At 40.3% G+C, this 23,390-nt stretch overlaps 1 protein-coding gene and 1 pseudogene across 5 annotated transcripts in view; one reads left to right on the top strand and one right to left on the bottom strand.

The window, feature by feature from the left end:
* PHEX (phosphate regulating endopeptidase X-linked) overlaps positions 1 to 23,390 on the top strand; it is a 199,282-nt gene that overhangs the window by 122,726 nt on the left and 53,166 nt on the right. For all 4 annotated transcript variants that reach the window (XM_082447075.1, XM_082447077.1, XM_082447076.1 and 1 more), the window contains 2 exons: positions 8,592 to 8,669; positions 17,724 to 17,827. In XM_082447075.1, the coding sequence (XP_082303201.1) occupies positions 8,592 to 8,669; positions 17,724 to 17,827 (182 nt within the window). The remainder of the gene's footprint in view (positions 1 to 8,591; positions 8,670 to 17,723; positions 17,828 to 23,390) is intronic.
* Positions 20,229 to 20,805, bottom strand: LOC309652955 (small ribosomal subunit protein eS19 pseudogene; annotated as a pseudogene). Its single transcript has one exon. The product of its transcript is annotated as a small ribosomal subunit protein eS19 pseudogene (transcript).

Here is a 23,390-nt window from a genome sequence, read left to right on the forward strand (position 1 = left end):
CCCGGACCAGGGCTCGAACCCGTGTCCCCTGCATTGGCAGGCGGATTCCCAACCACTGCGCCACCGGGGAAGTCCTGGCGTAGGTATTTTCAAGGGAGGCGATGGATGGATGGAGCTGCTTTATAATTTGGAACATACCTTCTTAGAATGTTGTCCATATCGGAGAGAAATGGGGATTGTCTGCTACACTGGGACATTATTCAGGCAGGGTTAAGGGTGGAAGACCTGAAATCTGAGCATTCCTGTCTTCCAGCTTTCGCAAAATCAGAACTATGACTTGCACTTAAAAAGCCCTGTGATTCATGGGGGGCGCTTATCTATTCTCCCCCCAGCATGATGCATGAGCCTGTGAACCACACCCGAAAGCAATTTGCAGAATTAAAGTTTTTGAAGACTCATGATAAATCATTGCCATTCTTATCAAGAAGGTGAAATTTGATTTGTCAGATAACTGCATTGTTATTATTTGTGGAATTCAGAAAGCCCCAAAGGATATTAAAGCCTGTTCTCCAGCCTAATTTTCATTAATACCATTAGCTCTGCTTAGGATAATATCTTCAGCCAGGACATCTACACTAGTCAGTCATTTGTTTGGCATTATGGAAATTGCTACTGTTTTGAAGGATAGTGTCATTCATGTACAGTCTCCTGAACTTCCAATGCTTAAAGCTCAGAATTTTGATTGATGTTTAATAGTTATTGTAGAACTCATGAGAGAAAACGAGACCTTGGCGTGGTTAAGCCTGACTGACGCTTTCACAGCTGTTGCAAGCGTTAAGAAAGTTGTGCTATAAATTGTTTGTAAAAGGGCAGTTGATCATCAATTGTTCCATTTTTTTCTTAAGTTAGTTAAATTAATAAAAGAGAAAAAATATGCTAAGTGACTTAACTATGTAGAGGAAACACAAAGCTGTTTAATTAAGTGTTTAAAGTGATGCCTTTGATGTAGTACATGTAAGACATTTGAGAATTTTCCTGACTCTCCTAAATAGCCAGGTCAGTGGGGATTAAAACAAATGAGCTTTCTGTCTTGATTTCTGCCGATCAGCTTAATATTAAGTGGCTTTGAAAATTTAGGATAAAGCAGTCAAGCTAACCAATCTTTAAATCAGTTTGGTCATCTGTGTAAAAATTACATGTTGTTTCAGCGCTCACAGCCAAATAAAGCAGAATTATGTTCGGTTCTGTTCTTCCCACCAGCACTATCAAGTTGTAGTGTACCTTGTGGAAAATTCTGGGAAGGAGGGGTGACTTGAGAGTTTAAATCATGTTGTGTTTTAAGTTTTCAGTGTTCCTTGTTTTTCTAGTTCATTTGTGATAGTTTTTCTCTCTCTCTCAAAGTAATAATCTTTACTTCATGAACTGTCTGTTGTCTCCACAGAAATTGTGATTTTTAAAGTTCTAGCCCTAAGACTTTAGGGCAAGGAATAAACCCCCAAGTGACTAAGATTTGTTGCATGTACATGTTAGTAATAGCAAAGAGCGAAATAAAAGCAAATATAAAACTTAATAGCTAAGCCATGCACACACACGCACACACCCCAGCCTGTTCAGCATGGATCACTTTAGCAAGCGCTGTTGAGCACTTACTGTGTACTAGACCCTGTGCCATTAATTGAGGCAACTCAATGAACAACCTACCGTCAGTGAATTATGTGTCAGCCCAGGAAACTGTGGCTCTTGAGCCATATTTAGCATGCTGCCTGTTTTTGTATGGCCTCTAAGCTAAGCAAGGATTTTACATCTTAAAATTGTTTTAAAAAGTCAAAAGAAGAGGAATATATCATGTTACGTAAAAGTGATATGAGATTCAAATCTCAGTAGTGTCTGTAAATAAAGTTTTATTGGCATACAGCCACAGCCATTCATTTACGTGGTGTCCACGGCTGCTCTCCCAGGTACAATGCAGAGTTGAATAGTTGTGACAGAGACCATATGGCCTGCAGAGCTGAAAATATTTACCATCTGGCCCTTTACAGAAAAAGGTTATTAACCCCTGATCCAGGTAATCCAAGTTATCCTTTCCCAATTCCTTTGTTATCCAAATACTTCTTTCAGCTCTCTATTTCACTGCATTGGTATTAGAAGTAATTTTATCCACATTTTACAGATGAGGAAACTGAGGAACAGAGAGGTTCAGATAATTAGGATACTGCTCATACTTTGTAGTAGCGATTATGGCAAGTTGTCCTAGAATGTTTTTCTTCAGTCTTTTAATATAAATACAGTGAGGCCATGGATCGTCTTATATATTTTTATATTTCTTTAGCACTGAGGAGAGTCCTGAGCCTCAAGGGCATTCTCAATAAGTATTTGTTGTTTGATTGAAATAGCTTATATTAAAAAATACAGTTTTGGTTGCTGTCAAGAGTCAGTCCCGGGACTTCCCTGGCGGTGCAGTGGTTAAGAATCTGCCTGCCAATGCAGGGGACATGGGTTTGCTACCTGGTCTGGGAAGATCCCACATGCTGTGGAGCAATGAAGCCTGTGTGTCACAACTACTGAGCCTGCGCTCTAGAGCCCGCAAGCCACGACTACTGAGCCTGCGCGCCACAACTGCTGAAACCCATGCGCTCTAGGACCCACGTGCCACGACTACTGAGCCCACGTGCTGCAACTACTGAAGCCCGGGCGCCTAGAGCCTGTGCTCTACAGCAAGAGAAGCCACCGCAATGAGAAGCCCGCGCACCACAACGAAGAGTAGCCCCCACTCGCAGCAACTAGAGAAAGCCCGTGCGCAGCAATGAAGACTCAACACAACAAAGAAAAAAAAAAGTCAGTCCCAATGGATTTTTTAAACAGATTTTATTTATTTATTTATTTATTATTTTTGGCTGTGTCGAATCTTAGTTGTGGCCTGTGGGATCTTTTTGTTGCAGTGCGTGGGCTTCTCTCTAGTTGTGGCCTGCGGGCTCCAGAGTGCTTTGCCTCTGTAGTTGAGGCCCGTGGGCTCTCTAGTTGCTCTCTAGTGTGCGGGCTCGGTAGTTGTGGCTGTCAGGCTTAGTTGCCTCGTAGCATGTGGGATCTTAGTTCCCTGACCAGGGATCCAACCCGTGTCCCCTGCATTGGAACGTGGATTCTTAACCACTGGACCACCAGGGAAGTCCCAGTCCCACTGGAGTTTAAACATTGCTCCATTTTCCAGAAAGTTCCCTAGGTTCTCAGAAAGTCTCTCTCTTTTTTCCCTCATGTTATCTCTTTTGGTAAGATCAGTTTATATGGAAATGTGCCTTGACGGGAGCAGCATTGAATGATGTTCTTGGTCATCTGTTAGACTATAACCTTTTATATTTTCTGATACTATTCTTGACGTTGATCAGAATGGGTCTATCAACTAAATTACTCATTACATGAATCAATATTTATTGAGCATTGATCACTTGCTATGTGCCCAGCACTGTATTCCATGTGGGGAACACAATGGGGATTAAGTGGAATAGGCCATTAGCTTGATTTGAGTAGTATCAGAAAGAAGGTTCTGACAGCTACAGAAACCTCCCTTATAATTTGATTTATCCCTTTGGTTAATGAACTACTCTTTTAAATACAGATATTTCTCCAGAGTTAATACATTAGATTGCTATTAGTCACTCACATCTTATAAATTAGTTTGAGGCCCCAATGACAGCTAATAGGTTAGCTGCCGTGAGGGGATAGCAGTTTTGATGGATGAGGAGGGAAGGGGGAGATGACTTTGGGGCACAGTGTATTGCCAAGGAAAGACCAATTTTGGGTATGATCAGAGAGCAAGTGGTATGAACACACAGGGCCTGCTAGGTACTGGGAGGAACGGATACAGGCAAGAGAAAGGAAGGGAAAGCAGAAACCAAGATGGTGAATGCTAAAGGCAACCTTTTCTTTGATCTTTGCTAAGATCAGCTTTCATAGTGTTTCTTGTGTCCATTTTCTGAGGTGTGCAAACAGCGGCCCTCAGAAGAGTCCTCAGACTTCTGGGGGGATATGAATAGCCTGGGTTCTCCTGGCTCATGCTTCGAGTCTGGCTTTGCTCAGGAAATCTTCCACCGTGCTCCAAGCATCTCATGGGCACATCTGTCTCCCCACTGATCACAGGGTTGCTTCAACAGCCTTCCTCTCTCACTACGTTGTGTGGCCCCCTGAAACTTGACCTGTGACTAAAAAGAGTGACATTATTCCCCAGGGGAGTTCAGGTATTTGGTTAAGGATGTAATCTGGCCTGGGTTCCCCTAAGAGACCCTCCAAATAGGTACAGAACAGTGTTACTTCAGATCCTTGGAAGAAGTCATGTTTCTACTTTCTCTGTATAATCTACAGCCAACATTTATTCATCATGTACTCTGGACCAAGGCATAAAAAAGTGCTTTGTGTGCAATGTCATCGTGAATCCTTGCAGACAACCCAGTGAAGTATAGGTACTATTTTTTTTTCCCTCAGGCTATATCTGATGAAAAGGAGATCATGTTAGGATTACATTCAGCTACAGCTAGTAGAAAACGTTATATATAATGCCTCAGACAAATAGGGATTTATTTTCCTCATGTCATAGAGGAGGAAGGGAGGCAGTTCATGCCTGATATGGTGGGCTCCAGATGGCACCAACTCTTCATTCCACCCTCTTTAGCATGTCGATTTCTTCCTCTTGTTTGTTACCCTGTGATTACAAGATGGCTGCCCTATCTCTGCCATTGCATCAGCATTGCAGGAAGGAGGAAGAGGAAAGACTAAAGTAGTGGTTCTTACCCAGCAGGCAATTTTGCCCCTAGGGGACATTTGGCAATGTCTGAAGACATTTTTGGTTGTCACGAGTTGTGAGGTGGTGTTGCTAGTGGCATCTAGTATGTAGAAACCAAAGATGCTTCTAAACATCCTACAGGCTACAGGACAGCTCCCACAGTAGGAATTACCTGGCCCCAAATGTCAATATTGCTAAGGTTGAGAAACCGTGGACTGCAGGCAGAGGGCACATGCCAGCGGAGTCTTCATCTTTTAAAACAGATTCCTGGGAGTGCAACAAGGACTTTTGGTTATATGTCATTGGCCAAAATCTCATCCCGTAGCCAACTGTAACTGCAAACGAAGTTGGGTGATGCAGCTATTTTTTGTTGGGTCCAGTGTCATCCTGAGAAGAACTGGGGTCTGATAGTAAGGAAGGGAAAGGAATGTGGATATTGGATATATAATAGGCAGTATTTGCTTCAGAAAAGTTAAGTACTTTGCTCAGGGTCACACAGGTAGTGAAGATCATTTGAGCCTCCTTTATTGAGGAAGAAGGTCCAGCTGTCATGTGCAGCCCTTTCTGGAGGTCTTTGTGAATAAGGGAAAGAAATGCATGTACCGGTTATGGAAAGCTCTGGAGTTTTTGATCAGCCATAAGCAGACTGGGAAATATTTCTTGCAGGATATAGCATGCAGTCTGTTTTTTATTTATCCCACTGTTCTCTCAGTGTTTGCAGTGGAACTTGCCTTTCCTTCTTGTCCTTATAACCCATGGAGTAATTGATTTCAGGCCTGCTTCACTAATGCTTTTCCCTTCACAAGCCATCAAGCTATTGGTGCTTCATTTCTTCCATTCTGAAAAAATTAAAAAGTGATGTGATCATTATTTGCTTTAAAGGGTATATCAGAGTTTATTCAGGAAAATGGGTGCCCTTCTAAGCGTGTCAAGCGGAAAGATGTTTAATATGGGGATTTGGAGGCTTATGCAATCATCAGGAGGGCTGGGGAGTGAAGGGCAGAGCCTGCCAATGGTCTCTGCTGCCCGCACACAAAAGGGCTCTTCTCAGGAGAATGCTTGGAAGCTGCTGGCAAAGCGCTTTATCTGCTGTCTGCAGATGCCCGTGTGCCTGCCCATAGCTACCAGCAGCGAGTGAATAAATAGTGTCTCCTCCTCTACTTTTCCAGTCTCCTGTGAGTGCTTCTCATTCACAGAGTCTAACCTGCAGTCATGTCCCATGGGGTTTTGGGAGATGTAGTTCTGAGGCTTCTCAGGGAAGAATGTAGAACGGGGTTGGGTGGGATGATGTGGAAGTGACAACAGACTGTCTGGCAGAAGGAGCATTTGGGTTTGAATAGAGGCATAACAACACAGCACATTTTTGGGGAAGAAGAGTATTCTTTCCAGATGTTGGCAGTGTTGCTACTAGTATTATTTATCTTTGTGTTCTTAGATGAATAGAGATTCTTTGTATCACCATTCTGGCTCTCTTCAAGTCATGGTGTTGCTAAATAAATAATAAAGGATTCAGTGACCTGCATATACAGTGCAGAAGGTAATATACTCTGTGCAGCTCTATAGTGCAGTGGGGGGTCCCAGAGCGTGAGGTTTGAAAAACAATCCATAATTCACCAGCATGCTCTGGAAAGACCAGTGCTCAGAAAACAATTGTGGATGACTCAGCTTGTATATTTCTTTATTTTTTTTGAGACTATCTGGAGCTCTTTATTTGTTATGGTTATGTATATGACTTGTGGTGAGCTGATAAAGTATAGTGAGGAATTAAATACGAGGGAAGTACCAGAACAATCTCGGAACAAGGTAACCTGTAGACATATGATGTATTGTTTGATGTTGGGGGCGAGTTGTAACCTCTGGTTATCTGCTCTCTGGGTCATATCAGGCTTTCAGTGTAACTCATAGGGTTTTGAAGGCAAAATTTGATCTGTGCTATATTTGAGTCTCTGGAACAGCAAAACCCATTATGACTGTGTCCTGCGGCACTTGTAAAATCCTCTCTTGAGTCTTGAGTTTCAAGTTTCTGCTGATATTTAATATTTGAATTATCTCAAGGCAGATAAGGAAAACATACTATCTTATTCTATTTATTTCTTGAGTGAAGAAAATTGAAAGGGACTGAAGGAAAAAACTCATTACTAAGAGCAGTGTGCAAAGGTCACTGGTTTTTGCTTTGCTGGAATAAAACCGACGTGTTGGGGGTTGCCTGGTGTCTTATGTTGGGTCTTCTTGAGGCAGAGCTGGAGATGAGGATTCGTGTGCAAGTGATTTATGATTTATTCAGCAAGTGCTCCCAGGAGAAACCAGCAAGGGAATGAGGGAAGCCAGACTGGGAAGGGTGAGAGATGGACCAGGGTGCCGTTTCAGGGGAAGTCTCAGATAGCCTGATCCTGTGGGGAACTCCAGAGGGCAAATTATACCTCACCCTGTGTCCTGAATTGAAGCAAAGGAGCTGGACTTTCATATTCCTGCTACAGGCTGTCATTGGCTAAGGGCTGCTGGGATGGCAGTGGAGATGGGGGCCCAAGGTAGATAAACTCCCAGGAGGAAACTGTTTTGAGTGCAGGCAAGGTGTCCTAGTAGCCCTAGGGCAGGCCTTCAGTCTCAGGTGCTGGCCATTAGAAAGGAAAAAGAACATAGACGCTGGGGAGGGATATGCTGAGGTGATAAAAGGGATCCCAGGGGATCTGGGCAGAGGCCTGACAGGGTACTTACTCTTTGAGTAAGCTGTTCTTTTGTTTTTGTGAAACCCTGAATCTGGGGAGAGGAGAGAGACAAAATTTCTTGAGAGCAAGGGTTGGCAAACCTTTTCTTTAAAATGCTAGAGAGTAAATATTTGAGGTTTTGTGAGCCAAAGGGTTTCTGTCCCAACTATTTAACTCTGCCGTTGTAGTGCAAAAGCAGCCATAGATTACTTGTAACTGAGTGGGCGTGGCTGTGTTCCAATGAAACTTTATTTATAGAAACAGATTTGGGGTGGGGAGCCGGGGCAGAGAGTAGCTTTGGCCCATAGGCCATAGTTTGCCAGTCACTGCTGTGGAGGCTCCTTGTATGTGCCTATTTTTCCTTTATCCATTCCCTATAAACTGTAAAACAGGGAATAAGTAGTATGTCTATCAAAAGGATGGTTGTGATGCATCTTAAATTAGTCTGGACTCTCTACCTCCAATTTTTCTGGCATCCTGGCCAGCATTCACGGAGTTGCACAGATAATTTCGCTGGAGGGTGACTCATCTCATTTTATTCCTGCTAAAAATATTTAGTTCTCTCTTGTCTGTAAAACAAAATATAGACTCTTAGCATGGCATTCAGGAATCCCTGTGATCTGGCCAAAGCTGGCTTTCTTGCATGGTTTTCTGTGTCCACCCCTCGTGCTTTCTTCTCCAGCTACAGGAAACTACTCACCATCTCTCTGACGTGCTCTTTGTTTTTTGTCTCCCTGACTTTGCCCCTGCTGTTTGCTCTCCTGGAATGTCCTTCCTCTCAGCTCTGCATTTTGAAATCCCATCCATTCTCTAAGACTCAGTTTGGTCGCCTTCTCCATTAAGCATTTTCCCCATGAGGAAATAATCTCTGCTATGGACTTTGATAACAATATTGTCTATAAATAAAATTATTTATAGACAATATTGTCTATATCTAAACCTTTATTTATCTTGTATTATATAGTTATTTGCTACATTCACTATGCTTTTAGTATGCTGAGGGCAGGGACTAACTTAGATTTTTTTTTTTTCTTTTTTGCCCTTCACAGTCAGTTACATATAGTAGATATTCAGTAAACAGAGTTTTCGGATGAAGGCTGCATTCCTGTGTCCTTTGATTATTAATGACTTAAGTGCTGAAACTCTGACATCATTTTTCTTTTTCTTTTTTATAGGCAAGAGCTGTTTTGGCAAAAGTTGGCTATCCTGAATTTATAATGAATGATACTCATGTTAATGAAGACCTCAAGGCAGTAAGTGCTAAATTTACTGTATTTTTTTTCGGGCAAGTTTTACTGGCCTCGGCCTTTCAGCTAACCCAAGTCCAGGCAGTTAAATCTGGTGGTGCCAAAAAGCACCAACTTTTGATTCATTCCTTGGCTAGATATCATCCTCATTATGCCAGGCATGTCACAAGATTTAGAGCAGATTCAAAATAAAGGAAGTGTCAGAAAGAATGTGTAGCTGAGTGGGTACCATAAAGCAAATGGACTTGGATTTGGTCTACTTTGATCATAAAGGAAAGAATTAAGCAAATTGAGTATTTTACAATTAGTGAGCATGTTCTAACGGTGAATGTATGATGTTTGTTGTTAAACAGTCTTTATGTGCTTCATTCATATTAAATGACTAGTAATAAATCTTGCCTGTTGGAAGTTAACTTCATTAAACTTTATGAGTGTTTTGGCAAACTAAGTGCATATACATATGACTCTATAATTTATTGTGAGTTGGATTGTATATTTGCAGTAAGTTACTGATGGAGGAATAGTAATTCTTTTTTATTCCAGTATTTTGGGACATATATTTTCCAGTAGATACATTCATTCCAGGCCTTTCTAATCATAACCACTGTTATTTTCCTTCCTACAGATAGTTCTGGTAAAGAACTTTTCTTCCTCACAAAAACCCCTGTTTTTATCATTCACTAGATTTTCTTGAAAAAGTAGTTTTTTGGAATTCATTAAATAACAGTGGTTCTGAGGTATAGCTCTTTCCTGAAACTGTGATTTAATAAGTTGCATATCTGTAAGCAATCCTAGCTTTATAGATGAACACTGGAATTTTATAAGATTATTCAAAAGTGAGTGAAAGCATTAATTAGAAAGTTTCTCAGTTGGGCTCCAAGATATAGCCTTCCAAAGTATTGATCCAGTTGCTGTGGAGGAAAATAATTGTGCTTCACAGTATCCCAAAGCTCAGACAGCCCATCTTATTATACATTGTTTTGATCCTGAAAAATCTCACTATTAGCATGATAATTAAAGATACTGACACATTTGCCACGTTCACGTACATTATCTTTTAAGCCCCACACTGATCCTGTGAAATAGATGGTGTTTATCCCCATCTCGCAGAAAAGGACATAGAGACTCAAAGAAGTTAGGTGATTTCCTCAGTGCCATGCCAAGCGTCAGAGCCAGGACTGAAATCTGGGCCCAGGAAACTCTACTTGTAATCAGAGAAGGGGTTTTGCAGGGTTCTTGTCAGGCAGCTCTGCTGGAGGAACAGAGGAGTGAGTCGAAGAGTGGGTGGGAACTGCTTTCCCAGAGCTGGTTGGGATGGGATGAGTGAAGAGAAGGGAGGTCATACTGTTAAGTGACGAAGAAGTGATTCTTCCTCTTCCACTTGCTAGTTGTTTGATCTTGTGCAGGTTATTTTACTTCAGTTAGCATGCCTTTGATTATCTGGATACTGGAGATAATAATAACCAAGTCTTAGTATTTTTGAGAAGATTAAATGAGATTATGTAAATGTAAAAGCACCTAGCATAATGTGTGGCACATAAGTCGTCTCCCCATAAATGATAGCTATAACTTTGTTTATCAGTATGAGAACTATTGCTGCTAAGAAGGGCATCACCAGGGCACAAAGTACCTCAGCAGTAGAACCTGGATAATTACATGTGATTGGCAGATACTTGAAGAATGCAGGCGAGAATTTGAGAGGCAGTTTGGTGTAGTGGTTATGAACATGGACCCTGGAATCAAAGTGTCTGGAATTAAATCCCCATTCTGCCATTTCCTAGCTGTGCAACCTAGGGTAGGTTATGCCACCTCTCTGTGCCTCAGTTTCTTCATATCAGAATGGAGATAGTAATAATCCCTCCCTTATAGGGCTGCTATGAGGATCAGATAAGTTAACATATTTAAAGTATGTAGAATTGACCCTGGCACAGAGTAAGCACACTGTTAAGTGTTAGTTATGGCTTCTTCAGTTTTTCACTTATGATAGTAAATTATTTTGGTTTGGAAAGGTCATTACGAATTAACACATGCAGTATCCACGTGCCTGAAATTGATTTAAGAGGCTCTACAAATGGAACAGTCTCAGGCCTTAATCAAATAAGATAGCATTCAGGGCTCACTCACGGTGTTTAGTTGATCAGGTTTTGTTGGCAGTCTGCTGCTGTTTAAAGTGAATGCCCCAAATTTAAGGATTCAATAAATGTAGTATCTTTTGTGAAAAGAAACCAGACGCCAAACAGGATGCAGTGTTAGGTGTATTTCCTCATGTCTCCAGGGCCTGAACTGAAGCCATTATATACCAAAATTTTTAAGTACTTTTGTGAAGAAATGGCTTTCACCCAACTCATTGCCGAAGCAGACACAATTACACCCAAGAGTTTCTAACAGTTTAAAAAAGACGGTGAAAAAATCCAAATACATGAAGTAAAAATACATTCATGATCAGAAACTGATAGAGGAAACGAATAAAACCCAACTGGAAAATAGGTAAAGGATGCTTGATGTGATAGTAATAGTGTCACCGAGGTTAATAGCAAAAGGACTAAAGTATTACTGATACACAGTGGGACTGTGTTTTCAGTTTTGAGGAATATGTAGATAAGGACTACTGTTGGGCTTATGAGAAATTTCTGGTAATACAAGCTCTGAACATGACAGGCAAATGAAAAACAGCTTACTTTATTTGATGCAAGTGAAGGTGATTCATCAGGTACAAACACAAAAGGAAAGAGGATAGAGATTGGGGAATGGATTAGAAGAAGGTCAAGGGAAAGGCTGAAAACTCAAGTTGGGCTCATATGGAGATAAGAGCAAATGGAAAAGAACTTAGAGGCAGATATAAAGAATTAGAAAAAAAATTTTTTTTTTCTCTTCTGAGGATGACAGGGTAAACTGAGATACCCAGCAAAATATTGCTGAACAACAGTCTTTCTGTAGTCTTTGAAAAGAACAAGAAAAAGGATGTGCCCTTTATGTGAGCCCCCAGTAGCATGCAGGAAAGCCTACTAGTTAGCCTAAAAAGATAGGCATCAGTCCACGTTCAGATAAACCTTATAAGGTGTACCTGTACTGCTCTTTGATGGAGACAGATGCAAGAGTGAGTTGATACCAATTTGGGGAAGATTTCTGTATCAGCCAGGAAAGCCAAACCACATCAGGTATTTCAAAGAGAGGAGATATAATACAGGAAATAGGTTGGAATGCAAAAATCAGGAAGGCGAGGTAAACCAGAGATTAATAACTTTTTTAGGAAGCAGTTACCACCCCTGTGTCTAGGGACACAAAAGGGAGGAGGTGGTGGTACCATTGCTTTCGAGAGCAGATGAGGAACTGCCACTCCAGAGCAGAGCTGGGGCTGTGGAAGAGGGACTGAAGATTCTTCCAGAGTCATTGTCGGAAGAAGAAAGAGGAGAGAGAGGGAATGAAAGAGAAAAAACACAGCATCCTTTCCCCTCCTGCCACCTGCTGATTTCCACCAGTGCCTCCTATTGGCAGGAAGCCGACTGCAGTGGAGCCTGGGAAACGTGGTTTTCAGATTCACAGCCTAGCATTATATTATAGAACGGAGTAAAAGGGTGGGCACGTATCTGAGAGACAGTAGGTAAATACTTGACCCCATTCAGCACGTCACTCATTGTGAAAACCAATGGAAAATTGCAGTAGGAGCTAAAGTCAGAATCACAGCTGGCCTCCATTTACTTAGGAGAACTGGATGTGGGTAATTTTTCAGAGAAGATCAATGTTTCTGGTGAGTGATACATACATCAACATAAATATGCACGTGGAGATACGTAGATAATATGTGAACCCACATAATATTCTTTGGGGTGGGTCTTGGTCTGCTCTTGCTAGTGGAACACTTGTGTGTTTATGTGTGTATATGATTTTTGTGTGCATAAATGACAGAGAGTGCTGCTGCCACTATGCAAGAGTGAGGTGATATTTAGGTGGAATGCTCCAGAAAAACAGGTTGTTAAAATATTGAAATAATTCTGTACTACTTGGTAAAAAAACAAAATGAAACAATGCCGCCAGCTCTCTTAAGTGATCTCTGACCCCCCCCATGACCATGGAGAGGCAAGAGTGGGCACTGGAGCGAGGTGCACTGATGCCCACCGGCCTTCTAGCCGGTCCTCCGTAACTCCTGCACACGGGGAGTCCCATCTTCGTGTTCCCCTGGCCGCAGCAGACCAAGACCTCCCCTTACCCCCCGTGGTGGCAGCGGGGCATCTGGTTCCTGGTTGGTGTGCTAGTTGGTGCTCCCTCAGAGTCACCCTTATGTGAATGCCTGTGGGAACTGTATCTTCCACAGTGTTCTGTATACTTAGGTTGTTAAACATTTTGAACACCACCCCGTATGTAGGTGTGTATATATGTATACATACATACTACTTACAGCGAAGCCATCTAAACACAGCAATCTTGCGTATTACTTTGCTATTTATATATTTATTTTATTTAAATACTTTTTTTTTTTTTAATTTTTGGCTGCGTTGGGTCTTCGCCGCTGCGCACGGGCCCCCTCCAGTTGCAGCCAGCACTGTTCGTTGAGGTGCGCGGGCCTCTCGCCGTGGCAGCGTCACTTGTTGCGGAGCACGAGCTCCAGGCGAGCGGCCCTCAGTAGCTGTGGCTCATGGGCACTAGAGCGCAGGCTCAGTAGTCGTGGCGCATGGGCTCAGCCCCTCCGTGGCACGTGAGATCCTCCTGGACCAGGCCCTAACCCCCCTCCCCCCCCCCGCGCCCCGCCCCCCCCCCCCCCCCCCCCCCCACCGCACTGGCAGGCAGACTCCCAGCCACTGAGCCACCAGGGAAGTCCGACTTTGCTATTTAAATAAGGGAAAAAATAATTCTAAAATCTGGATTACATTGAGTATTCAGAGTTCTTTGGGTGCCTAAAATAAAATCTTTCTTAGAGGTATTTGGATATATTGCTGAGTATGTTTAAATGGATTTAACTTAAAAAGTGTTCTAGAATCTATACTTCCTATTGGCTTATGTAGTATCTTATCAGCTTGTATTTACTGGTCCTACAGAGAAGCTGAACACATTTCCTTGTTCTGCCCTTATTATGTGTTCCTCACCTTTGGGGAGGGTAATAGCTTTATTCTTCCATTTAGTCTGTTGCATTTGTGCTAGGCATCTAGGATAGGATTTCCACAAAGAGAAAGTCAGATTCCCCTAAATTTTATGATCTGGACAGCTATTCTTAGGAAATGACACGGGAGCCCCAATTAATTCCCCAAAGGTCACTCAATTGAAAAGTCAGGAGGTGGAATTGATTGAAAGTCATTATCAACTTGACCTAGATTTTCACCAGTAACTGAAAGGACAAGAGACTTTTGAGCCAATTATTGTCGCTTTCAGAGTTTAAACATTTTTTTTTTTTGAAGATTACAAGTGGTTCTAAAATATTCATGCACATTCATTCTTGTTGCTATCTCTACAACAAGCAGAACTTTCCCAGTGGTTGCTAGGTTTCATAGTTTTTTCTCACTCAAGGCCCTATTGAAATATTTGAAATTATCAAAGTATTATCACATGGTGGAAAATTTGAAAAATAGAGAAAAGGAATGAAAAAGTCCCTGAATATTGGTACTTGAACATAATAGTATGTACTTTTGTTTTAGTGTATTATTTTATCTTTCTATTTTTGTATAGCTGTAATTGATGCTTATATATAATTTTGTATACTGACCTTTACAGTTAACATATTGTTTTGTCCTTGTCTTCCATAGCCTTCATTACCATTATTTTAACAGCTGTCTGATATTAAGTAAACTGTGCCCTGATTTATTTAATCACTGCTTCTCCTTCCACTCGTAATTCTTACCTTCTCCTCCTCCTTCCCTGTACTCTCTCTGTTGAATCACCAGTTTTCTTATTAGGACCAATGAATATAACACTGAAGTGGGAGCCTAATGATTTGGACTGTGTGACTTGGCCAGGTTCCGTAATCTCTCCATCGTTGTTTCCCATCTGTCACATGGGAGTAACAGCGGCTGGCCGTTCCTTACTCCCAAACACTTAACCTGTCTTACAGGAAAAAGTAAAAGTTGTCCCCTATTACCTGTGATGTCCATTAAATAAATGGAATAGATTAACTGAACCAGGCTAAGAAATAGAAAATATGCTCAGTTTAATAATTAAAACAATTTAAAATTTATCCTTCTAAATATAGGCAAGATGTTGGCAAATTTGTAATCACTTGCCTCTGAGTTTTGCCGCCCACGATCATTTTCATGGCTATGGTAGGACCATATTTATGTAAAGTATTTTTAGACTTGGAACTCTTCTTCTTTAGGAAATTTTTGGGTAGTTTTCCATTTAATGTCTGTAGAACAACCTGAATGTCAAGTTTTTGTTTTCGAATGGAACAGGAAAGTAACACTATTAGCAGACTCTTCTGAAAGTAACAACTGACCCCATTGATAGTACAAAAAAAGTTAATATTTTTTTTAACATCTTTATTGGAGTATAATTGCTTTACAATGGTGTGTTAGTTTCTGCTGTATAACAAAGCGAATCAGCTATACATATACATATATCCCCGTATCTCCTCCCTCTTGCATCTCCCTCCCACCCTCCCTATCCCACCCCTCTAGGTGGTCACAAAGCACCGAGCTGATCTCCCTGTGCTATGCAGCTGCTTCCCACTAGCTATCTATTTTACATTTGGTAGTGTATATATGTCCATGCCACTCTCTCATTTCGTCCCAGCTTACCCTTCCCCCTCCCCGTGTCAAGTCCATTCTCTACGTCTGCGTCTAAAAAAAGTTAATATTTTTGAAGGAAATTCCTTTGGGAGAATTTTCCGGAGCACGCTCTGAACCCAAGAATGTATCTGAATTTTCTGTCAGTTACAATCATATTCTGAAAGTTCTGGCAGAGCTGTCTTCGGAACAAAAGCTGAAAAAAGGTTGAACACTGGACACATCTTTAAACTGTGTGATCCAGGAACGCATTAGAATTGCTAGTTAGGGTTGCTTCTTAAAACAAGGAGCTTATTACTCTGTTTCTTCTGAGGCTGAGTATAAACATCTATCTAAAATACAATCGATTGTAAGATTTCTTTTCATTATGAAGCATCTCAAACATCGGAAAAGTATGTAAAATCCTATTTTGAACACCTCTAGCTTTAACAAGTATTAAACATATTGCCATATTAGCTGTATACATGTACACACACATTTTAAATGAATAAAGCAGATACATTGGAAATTCTTTGTGTAGTCCTCCTTGACCTAATGTCCTTCTTCCCTGCCTATCTCTTTCCCTAGATACGCTCTCTTGAATTCAGTGTTTCTCATTCCCATGCATTTCTTTATGCTTCTGCTACATAGGTATGTGCCCATAAACAGCATGTAGTATTGTTTTATAAGTTTTAAAATTTTAAATTCTCTAATACATACGACTTGTCTTATTTACTCAGCATTGCTTTTGAGATTATTTCATGTTCACACATACAGACCATTTGTTTAGACTTCTGTGTGGTTTTCCATTATGTGATTATACCACGATTTATTCATCAGCCACCTCCCCTAAGAGGATTGAGGGAGCGACAGTTTGAAGTCTTATCTCTGTAACTTGTTGGCCAAGTAGAACACCAAACATGCCAGGAATTGATACTTTCATTCCTGCCTTTCTCTCTGTGCCATTAATTATTTTATTCTTTTCTTTATATTTTGGCCTGGTCCCCTGGAAAGATTGCTAAGATGAGTCATTAACAGAAGTTACTCTGCAGACAAAATGAGTACCCATGATATGTTAGGGAAGAGATAAACCTGAGCCAGACACTGGCCAACAAATAGGCTGCTGTCAAGTCTGTAACTGTCAAGTTGTGTATATTCATTCATATCTGTAATGTGATGCCTGTGGGTCTCATAAACCTTCATTTGCCATATTTTAATTTTTGCTTTTAAAAGAGTATCATGGCTTAAATTTACAAAAATATTACAGCTAATAAGAATATGATTACTCTTGGTTACTTGCTTATTCAAATGTGTATTTTTCTTATTTTATTTGCCACAGTAATATATTTTAAAACCAAAGCATTAGGGATCACTACAAACCACTGCTTTTACTGTTACATGGATATTATTTACAATATTTAGGTTAAGTACTGCTACTTTTGTAGATAGAGTGCCTGTAGAATTAAAACTGTCTGCCATTCTCCTTCCAAAAAAAAGAAAAGGAACTCAAGAATCAATTATGTCTTTCTCCCTATTTTAATAGACAACATTGTTGTGAGCCATCAACTTCCTTTTTTTCCATGCGAGCTATAATCTATGATTTGCCTCTGTAATTTCATGAATCTTTAGTGACCAGAGCATTTTTTGAGCATTGATAGATAATTTCAATTAATAATCAAACTATTCTAGTGACTCCATTGTGCTTAGGGTAGAAAATAAGTCTGAATCACTTTCATTTTTTTTCCCTTCATGAACAAATACTGATTACAGTAAATTAGATTTTAACATTTGACTAAATCATCATCTGTGAACTAAACGAGGTTTCAGCTGAATAAACTGAAAGTTTATATTCTGAACTTTCTGAACTATTAGAACTATTAGAAGAACTATTCTGAATAGAACTAGTTCTGTTCAGTTCTAGAAAGAACTAGTTCTTTCTATTCTGAAAGAACTATTCTGAACTATTAGAAGAACCTATGTGACAAATAAATAAAGTACACATTTTTAGAAAAAATCAAGGACTCATGTGGGCGAAGAAATTTCAAACCTAAGATAATATGTTCTGTAAAGGCTAAAGTAGATTTTTCAGTTATAAAGCAAATGAAATGCATTGTAAATTACTGCAGCTTCTCGTTTTTTACTGTCATCCAGAAATGACCATATTGATTTTTGAGCTTTTTATTTTACAAGAAAATCACTGAGATTAAATTTCATGGCTTTGTGAAGACTGGGTTAACCGGTGATGGCTGAGAGATGATGTGAGGAGTGCAGCGTCTCTGCTGCTCGCTCATTTGTGCGCTGAAGTCTTTTTTTTCAGAGCCATCTTTTATCTGCATGTAGAACAGTGATGGTTGTGGTTTGTTTTATTCAGATCAAGTTTTCAGAATCTGACTACTTCAGCAACGTCCTGCAAACCCGCAAGTATTTAGCACAGACTGATTTCTTCTGGCTGAGAAAAGCTGTTCCAAAAACAGAGTGAGTAAGAAAAATAAAAAAAAGAAAGAAAGAAAGAAAAAAAAAGTGAAATAGATAAATATGTTGGTGGGAAGTGGAGTTTCTTTAGAGCAAACTTTGTAATTCCCCTCAAGTCAGAGTAGCTGGCTCGCCAGTTATTTTTGTTTGGCAAAATTTGTGTTATGTTTTGGCAACTCTTATTTCTGATATTATATGAATCAGTTGTTCAATCTAATTATGACTACCCTACTCCTAGCATCAACACGTATAAAAAGAAGGCTTATTAAGATGCAAATGCTCAAATCATTTCTAGATCTTGTTATGAATATATATATAAGCAAATTTCTCTAGAATTTCACACTCAGGCAGAAACTTTTGAATATCTTAAAAACCAAATATTTAAAAAGTAAAGTATGATTACAAATGTAGAAGTAATTGTATACAGGCATACCTCATTTTATTGCACTTGGCTGTATTGAACTTTGCAGACAGTGCGTTTTTTACAAATTGAAGGTTTGTGGCAACACTGTGTTGTCAGTTGATGGTTAGCATTGTTTAGAGATAAAGTATTTTAAAATTAAGGTATATACATTTTTTTAGCTATAATGCCATTGCACACTTAACAGACTACCATATAGTATAAACATAACTTTTATATGCCTGGGAAACCAAAAAATTTGTGATATTTGCTTTATTATGGTGGTCTGGAACTGAACCTACAATCTCCGAGGTATGCCTGTGATTATGAAGTAACTATAGGATCTCTGTTGAGGTAATGCGTGTCAAAGAACTGATAGCTCTATTATTTTCCTTCAGTAGCAGTTATGATTTATATCCCTCTTCTCAGCAAGCGGTAAGAACTTTTCCTACAGGTAGGGAAGTTTCACTAGGAACTATTGGGGTCAGGGCCACTCATGATTTTCTTCCCTAGCAAAGTGTGAATGATGATGATGATAGCAACTAAAAATTATTATGTGTTTATAATGTTCCAGGAAGTGACTTACATATTTTAATTCATTTTATCCTCTAGTCAGTTCTGTGAGGTATAGGTACTATTTATTATCCCCATTTTACAAAATGAACAAGAGGCTTACAACTGAGAAATTCTTCAGCTGAGGTTTAGATTACTTTGTGTTCTGCCTGCTGGTATTACTCTGTTCTGCTATGACCCAATTCTCCAGGGTTGTTTTCTCTCTCTTCTCCGGATTGGATTATTTCTATTGATCCATCTTCAAATTCACCAGTTCTTTCTTCTGTATTCTCAGATTTGCTGGTGACTCATCAATACAATTTTCATTTTGATTATTGCCCTTTTCAACTCCTGAAGTTCCATTTGTTTTTTTGTAATAGTTTCTATTTCTTTGTTACGACTCTTTGTTGTCATCATATTCTCCATTAATTGTTTGAATACAGTTTATTTTAATTCTTTGAACTAATTTACAGTTGCTGCTTTCAAGTCTTTGTATGTTAAATCCAACATATGGGCTCACTCAGAGTCAGTTTTTATTGATTGCTTTTCTTTACACTTTTTCTTCCAGCATCATTTTTTGTCGTTGTTGAAAATGACATTTAGGATAATGTATTGTAGCAACTGTGGATTCTGGTTTATTTTTCTGAGGCTTTTTTAAAAGTAACTTTCCTGGACTAACACTGTAGAATCTGTCTCTGCTACAGTATGTGGCCATGGATGTCTCTAGTCATTTTTTAAATTCTCATTTTTATTTTTTAGCCTCACTTCATGGAGGTTGTCCCTGAGTCTGCATAGCTTAGTCGTCAGCCAGGGATCAGGGCAGAGCTTGTGCTCAGACACTTTGAACCTGTAGGGTTTCTGCCCTCTGCCAGTTGATCTGCGTGGGGCTTGGGTGTGCATTCAAAGTCACCAGCCCTTCCCAGTCACCCTTGGAGTTTACTTTCTACTGGGCTCTCTTGGGTCTCCCCTGTACACATGCCTAGTTTCCCAGTCAGCCAGGGATGTGTGGAGAGCTGATCTCACCCTTCTATGACTCTTTCAGTTCCACTGTCTCCCTTTTAAATTTCTGGCTGATCTGTCACTTTCCCCAATGGGAACTGTAACTTCAGGCTCACAAAGCTGTGGGTTTTCCTCGTTTGTTTTCTACCAGGTTTATCACTTTCAGCTGGCATAGTTGCAGGTTTTTACCCCCACCTCAAGTGAGTTCACCCCCTGTGGCAGCAAAGCTGCTGGTTTTCCAGCCAGCCCTATCCTAATAAAATCAGTTCTTGCTGACTGAGCTGGGAGGGATGCTGGTAGTCCCAGGCAAGAAGGCCACAGACTCCTGTTCTACTTCCTCTTAAGTTGTAGCAGTTTTTCAAAATTAAACATTTTTCAATGTGTTGTTTGCCTTTGATCCATTCCCAGGGCCCTAAGATGGTTGTTTGTTGACAGTTTTGTCCATTTTTATACTTTTTTTTTTTAACGAATGAGGCAGTTTATTAACCCAGCATCTTTCGTTCTAATGCTTCTTGTTGGCAGCTGCCACCTGTCCAGCGATTCTGTCCACATCTCTCTGTCCCTGAGGTGTTAGTTTGTGGCCCCCATCTTGGTCCTTTTCCACCATTTTCAGCCCCTCTAGGGCTTGGAGGACCCGACGGGCCACGCTCTTGGAGCCTCTGCTGAAGTGGCTGGGCGTGACACCATGTCTCTGACGCCCCCCATAGATCTTGGTCATGGAACCAACCCCAGCGCCGCCCCGGAGGTACAGGTGCGGTGCTGCGCAGGCAGCTCGTGTGTAGAACCAGTTCTCATCGTAGGGAGCGAGCTCTTTGTGCTTGGCCGGCTTGACGGTGTCCACCCATGCAGGGACTTGCAGCTTCCCGGACTTTTTGAGGAAGGCTGCCAGAGCTCTGACGAACTCCCTCTGGTTCACGTCTTTTACCGTAACTCCAGGCATCATGCAGCCTCCAAGCTGCCAGCCAGGGGAAAGGTATACTCGGCTTTTGTGGAAAGGATTTGTTGACCTTTTCATGGTGTCATAGCTGGAAGCCTGACTTCCATGGCCCATTTTTTTTTTTTCACGGCCCACGTTTTAACCTTGTCTGATATTCTGGTCTCCAGATCTTTGGCTGGCTCTTTTTATGCTCTATGGGTCTCTCATTACTCCCTCTTCCAACTCCCTCCTCTGTTCTGGCCTCTAGAAAAACTCTAGGCCCTTTACCCTCCCTTGGCTTAAGCTGTGATTACCGCCTCTCCCTCTTAGCCATGGGTCCCATCTAGCCATCTTGCCCTCTGCCCTTCAAATCTTCTTACAATATGCGCCTACAGAGTAAGTTAAAAGTGTTTGACTTTAAGGAGTAGGCCTAAAGCTGAACCATTCCCCTTACCTATCCGTGACTCCCCTCAAAAGCACAAAGGAAGAAAGCAGAAGGCTTTAGAACTTCTTTGGAAATGACAGAGAGCTGGTGTGAAGTCATCTGCTCCATTGTCCTTGATTTTCTCCTCTCGTCACAGTATCTCTCAGTCCATCTCGCCTGTTTCATTCCCAGCCTAAATTACTCAATAGAAATTTTAGATTTAGGGTTCTAAAACTAGCTTCTCAAATCTCACGACTTCAAATAGTTTCCAGTATCTCAGTGAGCATCTACATGTAATATGTAAATCATCCTACCCTTTCAGGTCTACTTCAGGTAAGTTCAAACTCTTGTCTTTGCAACTTGTGAAAAATTCAAACTTCGCACCAGTATTTTTGTGAACTTTCAGGATGCTCTCAGGGATTCTTCTATATTGGAGACGCTGCCAAGTTAATTCTTTAATTTCAGAATGTCATTATTCATTTGGGTGTATAGCAAGGCCTGGGTTGCTAATTGAAAAACTCCTAAATGTGTCATTTTTAACATCATCCTAAAATACTGATGGGCTGTAAGATTCTAATGGCCTTGACTACTTCTAATATTTATGCCTTGGAAAAGTGCTGGCTGACTGTGGGCTTAAGCAAACTGTGTGACTTGTGTCTTTTTCTTCTCTGTCAATGAAAACAAATACCTCTTTCACAAGGACATTAAATTGGTTAATATTTCTGGAAAAGTTCTTCTGGAATGAGAATCAGTGCAGGGCTAGTAATTCCTCAGACCATATGTCTATATCAGGGAAAGCAATGTTAGGAAATTTAAGATTCTCTTTGCATGGTAAAGTGATGTGATAAGTCATTTTTTTAGAAGAAATTTCAGGTGGGTCCTTTTTCAGGCACTGTGGGGAATTTTAGCTTTATGATACCCATCGACTTTAACTGACATCTTTTAGGTCTGAAAATTAGTTAATGTCATGAGTTAATCGAATGAGGATGATTCTGGAGTAGCTCCACTACACTAGTTCACTTTGAACCGCACATCCTGGTTATATTTCCATAAAGCCCTGAAATAACATTTTGCTTCTTTGTGGGTATAGGAGATAAACACCCTTTATGTTTCATTCTCATGGAATCCATTTTAGCTGCACAAATGTGCATTAAGAAGTTTCTAACACGATGGGAAATGTCAGCAAGAATGAAATTAATTGGGTGGTCATCCCTGAAGGTACATATTTAGGGGTTGGTTCTCAGAATTGTCACTTCATCAGCTTGCTTAAAAATAGAGGATTTACTTCACTGCTCAGCTTGAGTCAAAAGTAATTTCTTTCCCTCAGGATCCTCTTTCTTTGACAGAAATGATTTTAAGCCAGCCTCCCTACTAACTCACTCTCATTCTACTGTGACCAAACATGTCTGGATTTTTTTCTCTATCTTCTGAAAAATATGTAAAAATACATCAAATGTCTATACAAATTATGGTCCTGCCCAGAATTATCTACAGCATGGAATGGGATGGATACAATCTACAGGATATGTGAAATAAAGCAATAAATACTCTATGGTTTTTCCATTCCATATTCCCTAGACTATCTTTAAGAGTTAATAGGTAAAATGTAAAACTTTAGCCTGATGTATATCTATTTTATATGGTCCAAAGAAATCAGGGTATCAGTGTCTTTTGCTTTAGATTATTGCATTTCATCATCACACTCTTTTTATGTATCCATTGTCCAGTATAATTTCATCTCCATATATTTTTGAAATGTATACGAGACCTCTTCCTACCTTATCTACTAAATCCTTCCCGAAACACAGACTGCAGGAACACCCTAAAGACATAATAAAAAGAATTTAAAGCACTTGAATGACACTCTTTGTTTATCTAAGTAGATTTATACATAGCAATACATTCATTTAAATAGATTTAATGAAGTTTTGCTCAGCATATAGCACTTGGGCAATAGTCTTAGCCCATAAGGAACTTAAAATCTTGTTGGGAAGTAAGTTGTGCAAACTCATGCCTTCACGGCCCAATCAGGTAACAGATGTTGACCTAGACGAGTGTAAATGATAGGGAGTGGTGGAGACCATGGAGAACTAGTGATTGCACGCCTCATTTAAAGGAATTCCAATTCGGTACTTTTAAAAGCCATTGTGTTGGGCAGATAAAACATTTTTCTGGGAAAATTCAACCCATTGGGTAGGACTTAATCTGTGGACAGCCAGCTTTTCAGTGTTTCAGTTATCTCTTGCTGTAAAATGAACCACCCCCAAAGTTAGAG

The sequence above is a fragment of the Balaenoptera physalus genome (genome assembly GCF_965194825.1).
Source record: "Balaenoptera physalus genome assembly, chromosome: X".
Taxonomy (NCBI): domain Eukaryota; kingdom Metazoa; phylum Chordata; class Mammalia; order Artiodactyla; family Balaenopteridae; genus Balaenoptera; species Balaenoptera physalus.